Here is a 21,447-nt window from a genome sequence, read left to right as displayed (position 1 = left end):
GCAACTATTCTCTGTTGTCACACTGTAGTTATCAAGGTGATAAAGAGTTTTAAAACCTCCAGTAAATGTTGCAAAATATTTATTTTTGCAAAAAGAAACTCTTCTTTCTCTCTGTTTCCTTGTACCATGAGATTTTTTGCCCGTCTAGGACTTGTAGTATATTTATAGCCTTTTAAATACAAGCGCTATTTGGGGGCCTTTTGATATTCTTTTGCCTATACATGTGTAAATAATTGACTATCATATGTACGTGGATGTATATGCAAATAGGTACCCATCCAATGTTATGTATTTATAACCAAATTCCTAATACAAAATGAGAATAATTTTATTTTAAATATGAAAGAATTATTTTACATGTGTTCGCAGGACATTTAATCCATATCCATATGTATGTGTTTGCAGGAAATAAATTACACTTTTCACAACCTAGTGGTAGTTGTTGACTCATAGGAATTGCTGCATTACAGCTGTATGTTTTCAAACAGAAGCAGAACTCTCTTATACTTGCAACTTCAAAATGTAGGTCATTGTGTTGGTGAATGTAGGTCAGAGTGAAGGGGACGAAGACAGAATGCAGACTCCTCCCCATGGATCTTTAAGCTTATCCCTGTTTTGAAGGTAAAGAGGCTTACCTACCTGTTCAAGCACGAGAAGCTTTTCCTTTTACTAAAATTAACACAGGTATCCTGGCTTCTGGCATCTTGGCTTAGCTGGAAGCACTGTGTGCTTCCACACTTGAGACCTGTGTTCGTAAAAGACCTCCTGACTTCTGCTTTTTTAGCTGCTAGCCACTTATATCATTGCTGAGGTGATACTTTCATCCCTATGGGGGAAGGTAGCGGGGAGGAGAGTCTGCGCATTGCTAGCATGTGCCTAAAGAAAAGCATTGTCTTTCCAAAGGTGCTTTACCCTTCGCTCAGCACAGAGCTATCTGATACACCTGCAGCTTCAGCCGGTATCAACATTGTAATGGTAGCAGGGAAAAGAACGGTGACCCCTCATAAAAGATTTAGTGACACCATTCAAAGTGCCCTTTCAATAATAACCGTAGAAAAGTGAGAGACATTTGACGGAGGGTTATGAAAACTCAGATGTTGAAGGATTTTGCTACAATTGACATGTATTTTTAAAACTCGCTCAGGCTAAAAGTTTGCTATAAAAGGTTTTAGGTTTTTTGTGTTTGTGGGTGTGGGGTTTTTTTTGTAATGTGAGATATAAGTATTATAAATGGTATTAAATTAGCTGTGTTTTCACTAAATATTAAAAAAGCACTTCTATTGCTTGAGTATACACCAGTCACTGCAAACTGAAACATTCTTTATATTATACACTAAAATATTTAAACAGTTATTATATTTATTACAAAATCTGTCATTTTAGCATATTTCAGTGCTCAAAAGCATTGAAATGCTCAAAACGGAGGTGGAAAATCCTGTACAATTCATAGTGTATGTTTCACTGAAGAATGGGTAGTGTTGTGTGAATATTTTATTTTAACCCTTAACAAGTCTAAGTAAAATAGCACATTCGTTTTGCAAACACCTGATTTGCCTAAATTGTCATAAACAGGAGAAATACCAATATTGCTTTAGTGTTTTTGTTATATGTAGAAATTGATGCTCTATTTTTTTTTACCTTTAAGATCTTTATATGTTACATGCAAAGTTTTGGCCAAATCCTGTCTAGGCTTTTCCTTGGTAAACATATTCTTACATTTTCATTATTTATCACTATGAGTAAGACTAGTTCAGAATATTTTCCAGATGGAAAGGAATAATTATATATTTGATGTTTACATTCAGGCTTTAAGTGATTTAAAAGGAAGACAGTTTTTCCTGCAAACTTCTGCTTCTATTAAATATGTTGTGATGTTTTTAAAGTCTCGAGAATAAAAAATGACAAAAAATAATCTAAAGGATTCACATATGTAGTAAACTGCATGGAATTAGTTTTACCTGTCTAGAAATATCTAAAGGGTGCTCCTGCATGTCTGTGTTAACTTCAGTTTACTGAAACTACTGAAGTGTCTGTGGTTCATAACATTAAGTTTGTGTCCCATTAATTCATAGCACTGTGTGTTGTGGGAGGAGGCTAGCCCTGTTTTTTACCTTTAGGTAGGCATGTAAATACGTTTTTTCATCACTAAGCAACAACAGATGGAAAACACATAACAACCATCTTTTGGCCGCATATGCCTTTGATTCGTCCTCCCTTAACTTTGGGAACCTAACTCAAGTGCCTGAGTACGAGTCTGTTTTCCCGAGGCTCCTTCCAGCAATGGAGGTTGGTGCCCGCAGGAGAGCACACCAGCCACACAGGATCTGTGCTACCCTCTCTGTGGGTCACGGCGCTTCAGTCAGGTGTTCAAGTGAGATGGGAAACTGGTCTGATGAAAAACAGCAAGTTTCATGAGTGAATGATGTTAAAAGGGTAAATTTGTATGGATGTCTTCAAGTACTTGCCAAGGTTGACCGTGACCAGTGTAAGTTTTATGATGAAAGTTTATAAAATTGTGAATAATACAGATTAGATGAAAAAAAGCATGATTGCTCCTATCTATTCCCATATGAAAACCAGAGCAGCTCTAATGAAAATGACACAGAGGCAAGTACAAAATAAGAGAGAGAAGGTGTTTCTTTAGCCAACAGAGTAAAACTGTGGTGCTGTCCGCCACAGGACATTGCACTATGGGAAGTTTACCGCAATCTACAGAACAACTAGAATAATCCTTTGGTGACTATTAAACAGAACTTATTAACTTGTGTCGCCTCTCCTCCTCAGGAACTTCTTGAGCCACAACTAGAACTCATGCTGCATTACTGCCCTAGTCCTGTATTTGTCCTGAGCGCACGTTACTGGTCAGTGCCCCTTACAGTCAGACTGATGCCCGACCTAAGAAAACCTAAGAGAAAAGGAGCTAAATAAAAAGAAACTGTGAAGAAACTAAATGACGGTAGAGGACAGATAATTAAAAAGGAGGGGCCTCCTGTCCACTGTTAGAAAGAGGCTACAAGGCAGGGTGGGCTTCACATCTGGCCTGGTACAAACAGTTTGATGTTCATGTGAATGCTCAAATGTCAAAAGTTTCATAGAATCAAATTTGACATATCGTTCAAAGTCTTGACAATTGTATGTGTATGTATAGATAAATGTTTATGTTGATGTGTGTGAGCATGTATCTATAAAGTAAATTTCTGATCATTAGTAAGGATAAAATCTGTGAAATATTCTGTTTCAATCTTTAAAGCATAAGTCTTCCATTAAAAGTCTTATTTGTTTTTTATTACATGGTATTATGGCAAATTTAGAAAATGAAACATTTGGTAGAGATCTGCGAATGGTATTGTGTATTCAAATATTATTTTAGGGGAAAATATTCTATTCTAAGGTGGCAAATTTCTTTGTTTTATAGGTCTCTGGCCATCTGAAGAAGTGCTGGCTTACTACTGCCTAAAGCACAAAGAAATATTCAGGTACAGAGTTAAATATAAAAAGATATTTTCCAATCTGTTAGTTTTATTGTATCTGCATGGTAAAGATTGCTATGATTTAAGTCTTCAGATTAAATTTAAAATGTTCAAGGTGAAAGCATGTTGCTCCTAACAAAGAATTCTGCGCTGCCTTTGGGTACTAATATTGCACAGCAAGCTTTCTGCTATATGTCAAAGACTTTTGATTTCCACTCAAGGCGTTTTATTTCACTTTGATTTTTGGGAAACAAAAGTGAAGCTCCAATCAATCAGTACTGATTGTGAAGGTCAGGAAAAATAAAAGACGTTCTTTAAACTGACATCTGTTGCAAAAACAAGCAAAGTATTACTTGATAAAACACATAATAATCACTGCATATAGCAATGGAGGAATTTGCACCTGTGTTTAAGTGTTGTGAAACACTTTTGAGAAATCCTGCACTTTTTGTTGTTTTCATTTTTTCACATTTTCTGAACTTGTAGAAGACATTTATCAAGGCTCCAACGGGAACACCTGAAAATAAAATCCATCCTGCATCCTCTGTCTTTCCCCTTGAGTGTACAGAGCTTTGCACTTGGAAATCCTTGAAGTTTCGTTGTCCAGAGGATGAGTGGAGTGCAAGAAAAGCCATTATAACAATGCATTTGGAGGCATAAATTGTGTTCTGAGTGAGCGTGCAAGGCTAATACCAAGTAAACAAGGTTGGACTCTGAAATCCTTCAGTCTGCGTACATACAGTGTTGGTAAAATACAGAGGACCGACCTGTAAGTCCCTGCCCCTTGTACCAAAGCTGAAAGCATATCAGCCGTGAGCTGGTTCCTGCAGCTGGCTCAGACTCCTATCTGAAGTCAAAGATGTGGCACCAAAGCATGCCCTGGTTTGTAAAGCCTCGTTTCTACTTGGTCCACCACCTGAACGAAGCCCACCCCGTTAGAGGAGGCAGCTAACACACCCAATTTGGCAGTTGTTGCTCATTCTTCCAAGTTTAGCTGAGCACTGCATTGTGTGACTTTTGCTGCTGTCATGGTGTCCCTGTAGCACTTTGCCATCCAGCCTGTGCCATGGCCCATATGCTGTGCTTGCTCTCAGAGGCTCTTCACAGCAAACCTCCCCGGGCTGCTCACTAAAAGGGTGTTTTCCTGGTTTGGGTATGCAAGCCTGGATACTCAGAGACTGATCAGTCACACTTCTGTGGAGGAAATGGGCAGTTTCACATCCTGATTTCTCAGGATTATGCCCTCTCAACAATACCTTCAGAGCAGAGTTTCTGATTTTAATTATCTTGGATAAATGTCACTAAATGTTGCCTAAAAGACAGATATTATTTTTAAAATCTGTTAATAAGGGAACTTTGCACTGAAATAAATTATTTTTATGTGTAAGTATGGATGTGTATATGCTGGTATATTAAGTACATACAAATTTGGTTCAAAATGCACTAAAACTCCCACACTAGCTGCTTCCTGCGTTTATTTCAATAAGCATGACTCTTACAAAGGATTAAGTGCCTTGTAAATCTCATATATATAACCATATGTGTATGCTTTTAATATATATGACATATATGGTTTAGAAAAATAAAAACTTATGTGAGGAAAAACCTATAATCATTCCATTTAAACCACAAACAGCAAATTTCCCACATCTGTTATTGGGTTTATGTACAGCTTGTTCCTCCAAACTGTGCCCGTCTTTGGTCTCATTTCCATGAAATAGGACAACTAGACTTTTTTCAAATAAAATTTGTAGTCTTGAGAAAAATAAATCTATCCCATCCAGACAGCAGCTCAGCAAACAAAATATCAGCATCTATCTACTGATATTGATATGGTATCCTAGATGCTCTTCCTAAACATCAGAGTCAAGCGAGTAGGAAGGTAGTACTTTCACATAAAAACAGGTTTTCAAATGTTGGTGTTTTAGGGGACAATAAAAGGTACACCAAAAAAAATCTGTTTAGCTGAAATTCCATTTTCTGCCTGTCAAAAATGTCTCAATGGGAATGTTTCTGCCAGCTGTAACAGTTGCTGCAGATTTAGCTATAAAGCAGCGTGTTCCTAAACGGAGGCTCTGCCGTGCCCTGGACGCCGCTCCATGCAGTTTCGGCGCGGGGTCAGCGTCCCTTCCTCCTCCCCTCCTGGGGCAGGCCATGGCTCCGGAGGACATTCTTTGTGGCTCCCCCTGCAAGCTCCCATCCGGCACGCTCTGCGCCAAATTATATTTCACATGCACGTCTTAATAACAGCTCAGTATGGTCTAAGTTAAAAGCAGCCTTTTAGACCATGTATTCAACCCTCTGCTTGGGCTCAGTTTAGGCTCTTGACACTAACTTCGTTCCGTTTTCTGTGGCTTAACTGTTTGCTGTTCCCATCGTTGTTCATAACAGCATTGTTTGTAGGTCACTTGCAGTTTTAAGTGCTAATTGAAGGATCGGATTTCTTCGTGTGTAATTGTTTTGTGGTATATGGCTTGTTTTAAAACTACTCTCTTTTTATATAAAAAGGCTTTTAGGCATAACTATATGGAGAGATATATAAATAATATTAATTTCCTCATTTACTTCTCTAACTGTTTTTGCAATAATGAATGTGGATTAACATTGTTATCCTTTCCTAACAATTATCTTTCGCTACTCTAGCTAGTTTAGTTCTAAAAGACAGAGCCATTGACAAGGGAAAAAAGGGAACCTTCTCAGATTTTTCAGCTCAGCGGTGGTAATGTTGCACTGAACACTAATGAGGGAACCCCCACTGATTTGCCTGCTTTGTGACTTTTCTATTTCATAATTATTTTTAAAACGCAAAACGACATGAGGTAGCCTAGTCATGTCTCTACAACTTCCTGGTAGCTCAGTTCTTACTGCAGATGGCAATTTGTTCTTGTAACATATATGTCTCTCTGACCATTTTCATCTAATTTGTATGGGTTCTACCATTTCCTTTCTCTCTTTCAGGGACCTTGCTGTGTGTGAGCTAGGGGGTGGCATGACATGCTTGGCTGGGCTCATGGTAGGTCTTTTCTCAATTCCAATCCCATTCAGAGGAAGAAACAAAAGGAAAAATGTTCCAGTGCCTCCAACTGCTGGGTCAGAGAACTGTCAACAGCCTCAGCTGCGGTCAAGCTGCAGAGTCTTGAGAGACCTTCTAGATTGACTTGCTTTCGTATCATATTGATTTTATGGTTGCCTCGATGAGCAGAAACATTTTACCTCCGTGTAGTCAATATCTTTTGTTGTGACATTCCAGGCCACGTACGGTCTGTCTTTCATTGCCATAGTCGAAGCATTTTTTTTTCAGATTATAGTCCCATTTGCTAAGATACAGGAATAGCCTGGCGAATCACAGTTGGAGCACCATGATATAGCTGCTAATGTTTTGCCTGCATTATTACACCAACAAACATGATCCAGAGCTCTCGGTAATTAGATTCTTTTGAATTAGATTGGCCATTCAGGAGAGTCGTTCACCATTCTCTGGGTTCTGAGTCATGTATTCAGGAGATATTATGTAGCAGTGCAGTGCATTAGACAAGTTTTTATGTCTCTACAAATAAAAGCATATTGTTACACTGATTGGCATTTGACAAACCTGTCGCTCTTATACAATGTGTCGAGGTTACAGCCCAATGTGCGAGCATGTCAAAGCTCACAAAAAAATTACCCTTACAAAGCCATCTGCCTGCAATGCAAAGTTATATGAAGGGCATCAGGCAGTCAGACAGAAGCAAGCTGAAAGGCAGAGTGACAGCCTTGTATGATGGCTCTACTAGATAAACAGAAGCCCGCAAATGAAAGCCTCTCAGAATACCATCATCGGCTGTCACAATGCAATTACGGAACAGAATGATAGCAAGATAGAGGCTCCCGCAAATGGAATGATAAAAGTATTGACTGATTTGATTGAATGATTAAAATAATGCAGACATAAAATGAAAAAAGATTGAAGATTGTTACAGAGAAATAGGTGAGGAAGCATGATACTGAAGGCTTGTCACTCCTGTCTTCACTTCCACACAGACAAGCATATTTGCTCATTGTTTGCTGTGCTCTTTTTTTCAGGTTGCTATTTCTGCAGATGTCAAAGAAGTTCTGTTAACTGATGGAAATGAAAAGGCCATCAAAAGTATCCTTATTCAGATAGAAAACTGGTTTGTTGTGCTCGTTCCTTTTTACTGGCTGAGTAACAATCGATATAAAGACAGACAGCATGGGGTATATTAAGAAAAAGTCCCCACATAAGTAATTAAAAAAATATCTTGAAGAGAGCTACAGCTTCCCCACAATAAATGCCACATTTTCTTCTTTAATTAAAAATGTACGTGTTGGTATAGAGCAAGTACAGTAGTAAATATTTGTCTTGTGGTTGAGTGCTGAAAGATTCCTTGTGTGTGTGCTGCACATTACAGGAGGTGTAGCAGTGAATCAAATCATTAGCTCCTCTCCACATATCCGTTTTGCAGAAGAACTAGATTTTATTTGTTTGGGTTTTTTTACTTTCAGATACTAGCCTCTTAAAACATACCCACTATTTGTATACTGTCGTAGCTTTTCCAGCAGATATTGAAGTGCATGGTTTCATTGTTGCTGCTAAGTTATAACTGCCTACAAATTACCCATTTAGTGTGCTTAATCAATTATCAATTTATCATTATTTCTCTTGATGTAGCATTGCGAAACTCCTCTGTCCCTTGTAAAAAATATTTTATAATATTTCTTATATTAGAATAAATTGCTATTATGCCTTTCTAATATAAACACAGAGTTCAGAAAATTGAACTGGACTTTGGCTAAGCAAGAGAATGAGTGGGCATGATTTGTGGCCCCATTAAATATCAGCACAGAACAAGAACAGATATATACAGTGAATACTAATAGCCCTTAGAAATCGAGAGGGAAAAAAGGAAGCTATCTATTTGCTTTTGTTCCTTAGTAATCTTTCCATTTGCATTTTAAGGCAGACTAGTTTTTCAGGTTTTGGCCACTGCATCATCAAAATTACTTAGATTTGAGTTTTGTATGTATTTGAGCTAACGTAATGAGTATTTAGTGAAAAGAATAAGTTAAACTTATTTGTGGTTTAAAAAAATTGCAGTTGCAGATGACTGTTAAAAAAGAAACATAGTAGTATAATAATATTAGCCACTACCTTTAAAAAGACTTTCTCAGCGGTAACTGAGGTAACTATAATTGCTTACAACACTTTAACAATTTCATGGAAAAAACAGCCAATCCTAGATCATATCTTTTAAAACTTGAAGGAAGGCTTATAATAGTCTCCTTTTCATGAAAATGCAAGTTCTCAGTTTTATTCCAGGGATTTTTATTTTGATAAATTCCAGTTTGTTATACTGATGTCTTGTGGAGGAAGTATTCATTATTCTGTGGATTTTAATCAGCATCACCCCTTCCAATTTTTCTTTGATGTCATTATGAAGACAAAAAACATGGGAGGAAGAAAGTGTTTCAAAACTAGCCTAACAAAACAAACTGATGTTTTGTAGAAGCATAGGTATTTAACAGAAGGTCATTTTACCCACAGAAATCTTCAGGTGAGCTCAGTAATCGTCAAGTCAGCAAATATCTTGCATAGTAGATTCCATAAACATACCTGAACTTTTTTGAAATTTAGAAGTCTTCTATAGCAAGGAAAATTGGTGAGTGCTAAAATTATTCATTCTGTCTTTGGAATTAAACACATTAAAGTGCTTTTATTCCTTAAGAAGATACTGTTAAAGTCATCTAATTGACACACCTTAATTTTTCACAACATGTTTTAGAAATATCTTTTATTTCCGAAAGTCTTACAAGAGGTCTTCATCTGTATTCACTCAGTGAATCCCTTTCAGAGAAGTGATTGGTGCAAGGCTCTAACAGGAATTTATTTTTCTTTTTTAACATTTGGTGCTCTGAAGGCTCAGCATTCAAAGTGCTTTTATTGTGTTGGATTTTACAATGGGCTTAATATTAGCAGGGTGCCAAAGTGCAGCAGACTAAGAACTTTACAGTGTAGATGGAGTGTATTCTTAAAAGTGCACATAATAAAATTTATGTTGCATTTTATGTGTTTTATGGACTTCAGTAGTAATTTTATGATCTGTCTTAGAGTAGTTTTCTTTGCATTCTTTTCTATAGTGACGAGCTATATATAACAGAAGTTTAGGCTAAATTTAGATCTGTTTCAGCCACACCAGACTCACTGAAATCGGGAAGAATTTTTAGAGTAAGCGGAAATAGTGTTTGGCCCCAAGTGCACCAGACCACAGATGATGTATTTCTGCTCATTTTTATTATTGCTGATGGTATTTTTTAATTGTTTAGCATACCAAATGAAATTACTGTGGGATAAAATACTGTTTTCTTTTCTAGATTCTGCTCTTCAGGAATAGTTAATACCTAGTATTATGCTTTTTATGTAGGTATTATAGATTAAAATAATCTTGTTTAAAAATTACTGTTTACATCTTCCCTTTAAATTTCTTAGGAAGCTTAAATTACATGCCAGTCATACTATAATATCCAAAAATTACTTTCCAAAAAGTAAAAGTGGTTGTCAACAACAACAACAAAAAAAAATCACTGTCAGAAGCCAGGAAATCACCAAGCAAGCCTGCTAATTATTCTTAATGGGCAAGATGAGCACATTAAGAAACAAATGAATACATCAGTGAAAAGTAATTGAAAATCGACCTGGCAATAGTGCATTGCATCTGAGAATCTGCCTTTGTATTATCATCATCATCATAATTATTGTTGGTTTTGTTGTTGTTATCACTATTCAGTGAGCGTAACTAACAGCTTTGCTTTATGAAGTCTCAAGCTTTTGAGGATTTGATTTTTCTTTTAATTTTTGACATTCTTCATATTACTCTCCATTTCGTACTTCCACATTTAGTATTCACTATGTATGTTTTCAATATTTATATTAGGATATGTTATTGAAATGTTACAAGTTAAAAACAATTTACAAATATGTTAATTTCAAATAATTGCCATTTTAACCATTTCATTGTGAAATATATAGCTATTTTTTATATTAATCAGTGGTCTTATGCATGAGGTTTAAAAGGATATGATTATTTCAGTTACTAGTCCATTTAAAAGACTTCCACTCACTCCTTTTGCTTATCATGGACAGGTTTTAATTGATTAACAGATCATTTATATTGCAAAGTCAATAAAATAAAGACAGGTTTTTGCTTTTGCAGCTTTGTTCAAAAATTCATTGTTGCTTTAGTGTGTTCTATGTAAGTTCTTTTAGGATCATTTAAATAAAGTATTAAAAAGAAAAATGTAGATATTTCAAGTGAATAATAAAGAAATACATAGGCAAAGTTATCAGATTCACCCCCTTTTGTAATTTTGAGTGATATCCATTCAGATACAAATTTTCCAACTTAGGTAGTATCTGTGACATAGTGAGTCATGAACATCAAATTCTATTTCCCCAGAACAGTGGAAGCATCTATACATGGTTCAACATGTCCAAACCAAGGATGAGGTTCATTTTTAGAAAAAAATGTCTCCTATTCCAGAGAGGCTGTGTACCTTCTGCCTTAGCTCTGTTTCACACCATGCACTGGTGACTTGAACTACTGTCTGAAAGCATCAATAATACAAAACATTGTTGCAGTGCGCTATAATGGCCATTAAAATATAGTGTATGGATCTTTCAACAGTCCTGGGAAATTTAGGTTAGAAAGGTCATGTTCAGCCTGAATGCTTGAAGACATGGGCTCATAAATTATTTAAAAAATGCTAGTGTTAACATGTTTACAACAATTATTAATAGTTTTGCTCAGTTATATAATTTAAGTGCAGTGTAGCTAATTTATCACCAATGTTATTTCTGCCTCTACTTAAAAATAGCATGCTTTTATTTATGCCTTCCTTTTACTTCACAGGTATAGACCATTCATTACTACTTCTCATTGTATATTGTCGAAAAGATTTAAAAGGCATGTCCAAACTACAGAGATTTGTTTAAACCAGTTTCCTGCTACTCCATTTCTAGGTTTTGGCTTCACAAAGTGTCAGTTGTCTTTTTTAAAAAATTTTTTGTATAGCTGCTTTCCTAAAATAACTTTTTCTAAATAGCCAGCCGTATTAGGAAGGCAAATTATGTGATTTCAGCAAAGCAATTAAAAAGATACATCACTGATATTTTAAATTAGCCTGACACTAGTGTTTAATTTTCCTATAAGAACACTGTCTTCAATAAGAAGGAGGGATCATTGACATCATTACCAAAAATGTCCATTTAAGATAATTTTTTTGATTTTGAGAGTTAATCATTCAAATACCTATAGATTCACACTGGGTGACGTTTGGTATTCTCATAATTTTTGATTACTTCCTACATCTTTTCCTGCCAGTGGCTTCTGACTAACCACAGATGATTGATTATGAAGGTTATCTTTCTAGGCATAGATGACAGGGCACAGCTCCCCTTGAAACTTTTCATTTGCAGCCCTTGCTTTGGCCTGCCTGAATGGCTACCAAAGTTTATGACCTGGTCTTCCAAACTGTAAGAATCTGAACCATGAGGCTGAGGCATTGAGACACGAGGCTAAGGCGCTATTGCGGTGCCTATGGGGAAGAAAAGGCATTTATTGCGCTGTACTGTCTTTTATGGTGGTTCCAAACCATTCTCAAAAAAGCAAATGGACTAGAAACTCCCTTGCCTATAGGTTAAGGAGCTCCTGCTGTGCATTGGATTTCACCCAGACAGAGCCAGGAGCAAAGCTATGTGTCTTGTGGCAGGGCAGGTACTCAGAACACATAAGCCTCCAAAATCCCAACACTGTGATCTAGTGATACAGTCGAAAGCAGCAAAACTAAACTGAAGATTAAGTGACCATCTAAAAAAATTCTATTCACCATGGTTATAATTCTTATATTTGCGAACAGTAGTTACCTTTAAATGTATGTAAGGTATGGGAAATATTTTTCAGTCCTCTGTATTGCTGGCCTATAGCTACAGGGCTAGCAATTCATTAAATGAAACAGTAAATAGAGGTAAGCAACAAGAGCAAATTGCTGCATAGATATATGGCTGATGCGCTGGAGCAGCATTGTAGAACTTATGCTTCTGAAAAAAGACTGACTCTTAGCACAGATTAAAGATCAAACAAATAAAAGACATTATGAAGATATTAACAGTGGGGAAAAGTATTTTTTATTATTTTTATTACTGCTTTAGTTTTGTAGATAAGTCTTAACTTATATGGTACAGATGTAAGTGAGATCATCGCAAGAAACCAAAATGCAGGAGTATTTAAGGCTCAGAAAGTGTCAAGCTGGTAAGATGCTACTAAACTGTTTTACTGATTCTTGCATGTAAATGTGTATTTAACGTAAATGTGAATTTGCAAAAAATTATGCAAAAATGTGAAAGTGTGACCTATACTACTGAGGCTGACACAGATGTATATACAATGTAAGTGATACAGAACAGAAGTTTGGAAGTATCAAAAAAAAATTAATTGCTTTTTAACATAGCAAATAGACTATGATGAATATTAGTGACATAACCTCGCTTTCCTTTTTATTTTTTTTAACATACATTATGTTTCTTCAAGCTGTGGTTTAGTGAATGGTTGAAATTTGGCTGTTTCAGAGTCAACGTTACCCATTGTGCTGAATATGAGGCTTGGAATGAATGTACCTAAATCACTGGCAAGTTTCATTTTAAATAGTTTTGAGAATTCAGGGTGGCAACAAATCCTATTTGCCCCCAAGGTAGACATTGGAGCATCCGTGGGACATTTTTTAGTCACTGTGTCTGTGCAATCAGTTATCTTGTCACTGCAAAGACAGATGGGGAGCATGGGAGCCAGGCACAGCATGCTGGGACCCTTCTCTCATTGACTATGTCCGAAGGTGCAGGGCACGCTCAGCATTCTTCTCATAGTGTGCCAGCTCTGTTGTCTCCAAGTTGGCCCCAAAAGCATTCTCTGGAGGGTGAATGTTGTAGAGGTTCAGAGAATTTGGTTTCAGATTGTCTCCAGAGCCCTTCATGACCCACCCTATAATAGGTGGTGCCACTGAGGTTAGCTGTTTAACTGTTTCATTGAGGCATATCCAGGTACAGTAGGGACTGGAAGCAGATGAAATTTTGAAGTGTGTTCACCTCTTGTAGTATTTTAAAAGTAAATTGTAAAGTACTTCATATTCATGGTGTAGGGTTAAGAATTAGAATGTGCTTAGAGATGGCTACCTGAGAGCAAATAGTGCATTCTTATTGTGTGTCTAAATCTTCTTCTTTTTTTAATATTCTCATTCCAGAAGGGCTCTCAGTCCTTCTCAAAGTGACAAAAGTAAAGTTGAAAAAGGGCTGAGAAAGGCAAGCTGTCACAGCAGAATAAGCTTATTAACATAGAGGGTTAAACCCATAAAATTTTAATGGCTATCGATCACATCATTTATCCTTAGAGAAGTTCTTTTTAGTGAGCACTTAGGATTAGAAAATTTCTGCCTTCGTTAGAGTGTACATGCATATAACTTAGAGATATATCTCTGCATCCTGATAAGTGCCTACCAAGTAGACAAAGGGCCACGTGGGCCCCAGGAATGGTCTTTCAGGTTCCATGTGCTGTACGCTTCTTGTAAGCGGCCTCAGACACTCATCTCTGCTGAGGAGAGGCTGTGTGGTACGTCCACCCAGAAGCTCAGATTTTGCAGATTTCCAATTGCAGTCTACTTTGTATGAGATTTCAGATTTCATCCCTTGTCAAGACTTCAAACCTGGTCTTTTAGATATCAATCAAAAGCACATTTTCTACCCTGTCCTCATTTACATTTATCTAATGCTTAAGGTCATTTGTGATCATTTGAGTGTATTTCAGCATATGGAATCAGTGAATAATAGATTTCAGCCTCACGCTGTGAAGAAAGATTGTGTTTTTACAAGACATGATGTTGTTTACTGGGTGTTAATAATCACTAATTAATAAACATATCTAGACATCATAAAATGTTGCATTTTAAGGAGTAAAAATGTCAAGTGTTTAACTTCTTGAGTGCAATAGCATTTGGGGCCGTATTTGCATAAATAAAATAATTAAATTACAAAATAAAGTTGAAGTGCTATATCAAAACATAAGGCTTATTATAATAAATACATAATTTGATTTTTAGTTCTATATTCTTAAGATTTTTGTTGCAGATGTGTTGTAAGTGTAAAGTTTTATTTAAAAAGTATTCAAATTACTCTCTAATCCCCAAAATAATGATCATCTTGCATTTTTCTATCTTATAAACATTAATGGTTGCTTTTTCCTATCAAAATTAAGGTTAGTTATTTGAGAAGTGACATGTGATGAAGGCAGTATTCGATCACTTCTCAAGGCCCTGGAGAAACTAAAAGGCTGATGTAAAATCTGAAATATTCTTATAACCCTAACTCACTTTTCCTACAACCAAAACCATTAGTTATATAATGATAATTGAGGGGAGGAAAGAACCACAAGAAAATGTAGTGTTTTGTAGGGAAGAATGCAACACTGGTACGCAAAGTGACATTAGGTGACTTCTTTTATGTTGATCAGTTCTTGCAGGCAAATGAATATAGGAATGTATTCAAGTGACTTACTGCAACATTCATTTAATCTGGAGAAGGCATGTTCCTCACTCTAACATATCATTTAAACAGTGTCCAGTCTTGTAACTTTGCACACTGTCCCGTACAAAGTTACAAGATTCTGTTCTTATAAAAAAATAATTCAGAAGAAACCCTTCTCACTGCTCCTTCATCTCACATCAGGATCTTGTACTCTTTTCCTTGCACATGGAGCACAAATTATCAGTAAGAGTCAGTTTGTAACTGTTCCAGACATGTAAGTCTAGACTTGGAAAATATACCAAAACATGTATGGCGCAAAAAGGAACAATCTAGTAACAGCCAAGGGAAGATAGATTAGGACAACCTGCCATACATTTATTTATTTAGATTTATACAAAATGCAGCAAATGAGCACTTATCTAGCTCTCTGCCAACTCTTGATTATTGTTTAAAAGTACAGTAATGTAAGCCAAACTGGCAGTTTGTCATATTAAGTGTTATAATATAATAATAGATATTTCGTAAACAGTTTATTTCAGCAGTGGATATACAATTCTATTTTATTTTTAGCTTTCATGAGTATGTTCAGAATTTTTTGCTTATGCTTACTGGAAATAGGTGCAGTAATGCTGCCAAGTTACTAATAATGAGTAATTACTATTAATACACCAAGAAGGTGTATTAATCCTATGTATGGGTTTGACGATGTTATTTTTTTTTCACAGTTTAAAAATTATCCATGAATCATGTTTTTTACCCCGTAACTTAGCATATGAGTTATCCTGATAGCAGTCTTTGTACCATCAATTGTTACTGGTTTGACAGGCATTATATCATCGTTTTGAACATGTCCACCTATGATTAAATTACCAATAACAAAGTCAAGGGATCTCTACTCTTTTTCTTCTCTTTGTTTTAATGTGGAGCTGTTCCTGAAGCAGGGATTTCGATAGTAAAATTTTGAAAAATTTTTGTTATTACAAATGTCACGAGGGATAAACATTATCAAAGAGGAAGGCTTAGAGTATATTCTGAAGGTTAATAGACTCTGTCTTGCCTACTAGGGAATTTGTTCTTCCGTCAGATTTCCTTGTCTGAAAAGACCAAAATCTGGTAGGAACAAAATTTGTATACTTACTTCTGATACAGGACTGTGGACAAGTCTGTTGTTTTGCTGAGAGTTGCCACAGAGAGATTACATTCCATGTGAGAGCGTAAACAAGTACATTTAACATCAAGTCAGTGAGATAAATGCTTCTGCTGTGATGCACCCTTTGATTCGATTAGTAATAATGTATCACATATTCCTTGTTCATTCCATAGTCAACATTGGAGCCCACATCAAGAATGTGTGATCATGTGACCAAAAGTGACAATTCCTTCTCTGTAAAGGTTAACAGGTTATAATCTTACCCAAATTTTTGTGTTCCTTACAAATGTAATGAATTTATAAAATTGCAGAATTAAACCTAAAAAGTAAAAACGTCTTTCTGAAGACTAAATGCCATCCAGTATAATAGTGAATGAGGTCTCAGTGACAGAGCACTGAACTATATTGTCTTGATTCTGTTCTTATATTACCTCTTTCTCTATAGCTGCCAACACATGAATATTTTACCTTACTGTCATGTTCTTCAAATATGCCAGCTTTCTAACCTTCCTAATTTCAAATCATCATGTCACAGGTTCCATCAATGTAGAACAGCCTTAATAAAGACTCTCTGTCTGGTTTCATTCATCAAAATGACCTGAGGGTTGCTAAATTCAAACTTTCTGAAAATATATTTATTGAACTTGCATTTGTCAACCCTAAAGGAATCCCATTCTTCTAACTACTTTTCCAGTTTCCTCATGTAACACTCTTGCATGACAGCATCACTTGGTAAGAAGGAAGCTGCCACAAGGAACATTTCAATTTACTTATTTTCAGATGAGGGTGATCAGTACTGCATTCAAAATGTGCATAAATGACAGATGTATGCGGTGGAATGCTTTCTGTTCCTCTTCTAAAAATGCCTAACATTGATTTGCTTTTTTGACTGCAGTTGAGCACTGAGCTAATATTTTCATGACAGTCTGTCACATGAGGAGCTTTCCAATGATGGTCAGTTCAGAGACCTTAACGTTCTTTATCAAGCCAGAATTATTTTTCCCATTGTGCACTTTGCATTTCTCTACACCAAATTTCATCTGTCATTTTATTGTCCAGGTACTCAGTTTCATCCTTCTGCAATTCTTCACAGTCTGCTCTTTTTCTTACTATCTTGAATAACTTCTTAACATCAGCAAACTTTGCCACCTCGGTGCTCATCTCTTGTAAACATGTTGAATAGAACAGGTCCCAAGGGAACTCCACTGATTATCTTCCTCCATTGTGAGAACTGACCATTTACTACTCCCCTGTTCCCTGTCTTTTGTTCTATTATTTAGCCATGCCAGGACCCTTCTCCAGTGACTGTCTGTTTTCCTTAAATGTTGTTGGTGAGGGTCTTTGCCAATAGCTTTTTGGAATCAGAAGCAGCCTGTGTTACCCACATCACCTTTATCTGAATACTTATTTGCATCACTGAAGAGCTCAAAGTTTATAAAACAGGACTTTCTTTTACAGAAATTGTATCAAAAAAGGCTTCTGTGGTGAAATTGTGTTCAGTTTCTTCTACAGTGAAATGAATTCTTTGCACTGATGCAAAGAATTAATTTCACATCTCTGAAATGTGATTATCCTCTGTGAGTGCTCATTCTATATCGTGATCATCAGCTGGCAGGAAGATTTAAAATAAAAGACAGTGTACACTCATTTTTGGCCTGTCTAATTTTATTATTATATTTTGTCTTCCTGGCTTGTGATCCTTTCTTCGTTTGGGTGTGACTTCAACTTTTGAATGAATGGCATCTTGTTTCTAATAACCTTTTTTACTGTTTGACCATACCAGCTTACTTTCACCAACTTCCAAGCCTCTCCTATTTGTGTATTTCACCCAGTTGTGATTATTTTATAAAGTTGCAATTTATTTTAAATTGCATTGTAGTTTTACCTGGCTTCTTTCTGTGACCAGATAAAAGTATATAAAGAGAAAAAAATAGAAAATTTAGCAAGCTTTATAGAGAAATTTCTATGTGTTTGGAAGAACAGGGAGAAAAGCTGGGTGCTAGCTAGAAGTGTAGCTATTGCATTGTTTTAAAGAGTTCTTGCTCAAATCCTTGGCTGTTTTATGATGGTCTCTTAGCTTAAAAACATCCATTTTGTAAAACTGTTCCTCTTGTACTCTTTGGGACTGGACAGAAAGGCTAGATGGAGACCATTGAACTTTGATCTTTCTGCCCAGGGCTTTAAAGGAAAATGTCCATAAGATGTTACTGTAGATGTAATTGAAGATTACTTGTTTTATTTCTATGCTCTTTTGTGTACCCATCTTTTTAGCCAACTTTTACACTGTTTCCTTGTTTGTGTTGTTACCATTGTACTCTTCATCTACCCTTCCTTCTCCACCTTGGCTCCACGTTAATAGACAGTCATTCAAAAGTACATTTTACACACTTTCAGGAGGCTCTCTCCTTCACAAGTGCTCTCAGCTAATCTTTGCCACAGACATAGCAAAGTTGGAAAAAACAAAATTTTGACAAAATTATGCTTACAGTGTTATCTTTATTTCATTAATATTCAATTAATATTCAGTTATTCGAATGTTATCCAAAATACTGAAAATTAATGGGGTTCAGGAAAGAAGCAGAAGTGTGAATCAGAGTCTGGAAATGAGAGAGTTAAAGAGCTCTGTTTACTTAACTTGTCAAAGGAATTACTTGATGGTTAAGAAATGAATTATTTTGATCTGAAAGTCTCATGTGGGGGGGAAAAAAACTTTAATAGAAGGTCACTCTTAAATCTAGCTTACAAGTACCAAAAAAGATGTAGAAAAATTGAAGCTAGACAAATTCAGTCTAGAAAAAAATGAGATTTGACAGAATGATAATACATTAGAGCATCTTTCCATGGGAAGTGGTAGTTTCTTAAGCAGTGAATATGTTTAAATCAAGTTGGATATCTTTCTGAAACGTGTATTAATTTCCTGAGATATATGGGCTTGATAGAAAAATCTGAAGTCTTGGAATTATGCTCCATTCTGCCCTCAGAATTCAGGCACCAATGAATTACGCCTTCTCTGCTGTTTTTGGTTTTTCCTCCAGTTCAGGCCTTCTGGACCTGCCTGGTTCACTTCACATTCTTTGGTTTTTCTACTTTCCTTGATTATTCTCCCATATTCATGGATAGACTATTTTCCATAGAACAAGAAACTGTCATCTTTTCCTTCATATTTTTACACAAAATGAACTTCTACAAAGCTTTCGTTCAATGATCTGACCAGTATGGTTGTGCCACATGTGCTTATGCTGTCTTGCAGTTTGACATGATGTGGTTTTTTATGCCATATCAGTCTGAATTAGAATGTGAGAATCATCCATTTTGTGCATAATGTACTACATGAACCTTGCTAAAAGTAGTAGTCAATCTCATTAATAAAGACTGATTTAGAATGTATTGATGTAGAGGAGGAATGTGAAAAGGCAAATTCAAAAACACCGGTGGTTCTTTTTTATTAATAACATTTTTATGCAAGATATTCTCACTTCTTTTTAAAAAATAGCCACACTTGTGCTGAATGTCGGGCTATGGTGTGTCTACAAAATGGAAAACTTGATTCTGCAACAGTTGTATTTACATGCAGTGTATTTATTATGTCCCAGAAATGTAGTAGCTTTTGATATGCAGCAAATGTGTAAGTGTTAGGACTGTTATTTTTGAAAACAAAACTGTAATGTTCCCTCTGAATTTTAGCAAAATCTGTTGTACATAATAAGAGAGAGAAAATATGTTCTTAGAATAAGGAATAGGGGAAGCATGTAACTTTATCATATTTTTAAAAAGTAACTTCTAGGCAGGAAAACCTGGAGTCATAGAATGTCTCTAATTAGAAGGGACCCATAGTTGGTTTTGGTGTTTTTTCTTCTTTCCTATTACTACATTAATGTGATGAAGTTCCATCATGTGTTGTACCAGGCATTGTATAAAGACAGAGCAAAAAAGCAGTTTGTGTTAGAGAATGTGTGGTCTAAGACCAGAGGTAGGTATGGTGAGAAAGGATGATAAGGATGACTGAAGTCAGCATATAGAGTTGGAGGCACAAGAGCAGCCTAGCTTCTTTTCAGGTTTCCGTAAGCTCTATTTTAAAGGAGAGTTTCAAGGATAACAGAGTAAGTTTGCGGACATTCATGGATGACGTAGTGGAAGAAAATTGTAAATGTGCTTGCTTGAAAAGTGAAGTGGGAGATGTAGACTGACATTAGGGCTAATTAAAGAAGGAACATGTCTTTGCAATACTGAATGAGAGATAAAAAATAGAGAATTGAACTGTTGTGAACTATTTGGAAAGGAAGACTTACATCTTACCTGAAGGAATACAAAGAGAAAGGTGACAAGATCAGGGTTGTAGGCAAGAAAAAACATTTTTGCAGCAGCCCACTGAATAAATATTAATACAGAAAGACTGCATTTTCCAAGAGCAGAGAGAACAACATTGTGATGTTAAGTTGTAAGTGATGATGACATAGTCAAGGGATTGAGTGCATAGATAAGAAACTTCTTAACACGCTAGGCAGAGAGAAGAAGCAAAATCTGAACAGAGCTGAGGTATGCAAATATAGAGGAAGCTCTAAGTCCAGATTACAGACTGGAATTTATGGTTATGTCCAAAGGGATCAAGAAAAGGTGGTAACGACAATGCCTTATGCTTTAGGGATGATGAGCTTCTCGCTCACTGAGGCTATGAAAAATACTGAGTTGTGAATCTGGATACGCAGTGTGTAGTAGAGAAGTGAGTAGCTGGATTTAGCTTTTATGGATGAGATAGCCCAGAAGTAAAATTCAGAGGGAAAAGAGGTTGAGGTGGATCATTGTGAAATGATCAGAGATGTGGGAAAAGTTTGAAGATAATCTTTAGAAAAGCACATTGGAAAAACAGTAAGAGACAACTAAAAAAAAAACAAAACCAAACAGGATACTGAAGTTAAAAAGTCTAATTAGTATCAAGATTTTACTGGGCTGAAGAGAGAAGAAAGGTCCAAAAGAACGAGGATAAAGTGGAGATTTTGAGTCTAGCTCAGAGAAATCATCAGTATACTTTAACCAGAGTAGATAAGTGACGTGGAAGTTGCCAAAACCTGCAACGAGATTCTTGAAGGAAATGTCCATCAGCATTTGTAAATACCACATTCAAACTGCTTAGAAATGTGAGAGGAAAGGGAGAATGGCTGATGTGGGGTAGCTGTGGTTGAAAACTTAGCGTTGGTACCTTCAAACCAGGTATGCACTGTAGGGTATGAGATAATGGATAAGAATACAAAGCTCAGTGCAGCAGT

At 36.2% G+C, this 21,447-nt stretch overlaps 1 protein-coding gene across 1 annotated transcript in view; it reads left to right on the top strand.

Moving 5' to 3' along the window:
- CAMKMT (calmodulin-lysine N-methyltransferase) overlaps positions 1-21,447 on the top strand; it is a 218,759-nt gene that overhangs the window by 170,378 nt on the left and 26,934 nt on the right. The window contains exons 4-7 of the mRNA XM_040611654.1: positions 3,416-3,476; positions 6,429-6,483; positions 7,533-7,596; positions 12,706-12,772. Of these exons, the coding sequence (XP_040467588.1) occupies positions 3,416-3,476; positions 6,429-6,483; positions 7,533-7,596; positions 12,706-12,772 (247 nt within the window). The remainder of the gene's footprint in view (positions 1-3,415; positions 3,477-6,428; positions 6,484-7,532; positions 7,597-12,705; positions 12,773-21,447) is intronic.

Source organism: Falco naumanni, chromosome 12 (assembly GCF_017639655.2).
Source record: "Falco naumanni isolate bFalNau1 chromosome 12, bFalNau1.pat, whole genome shotgun sequence".
NCBI lineage: Eukaryota > Metazoa > Chordata > Aves > Falconiformes > Falconidae > Falco > Falco naumanni.
The sequence above is the reverse complement of the archived record's forward strand: the minus strand, read 5'-3'. Positions and strand labels throughout refer to the sequence as shown.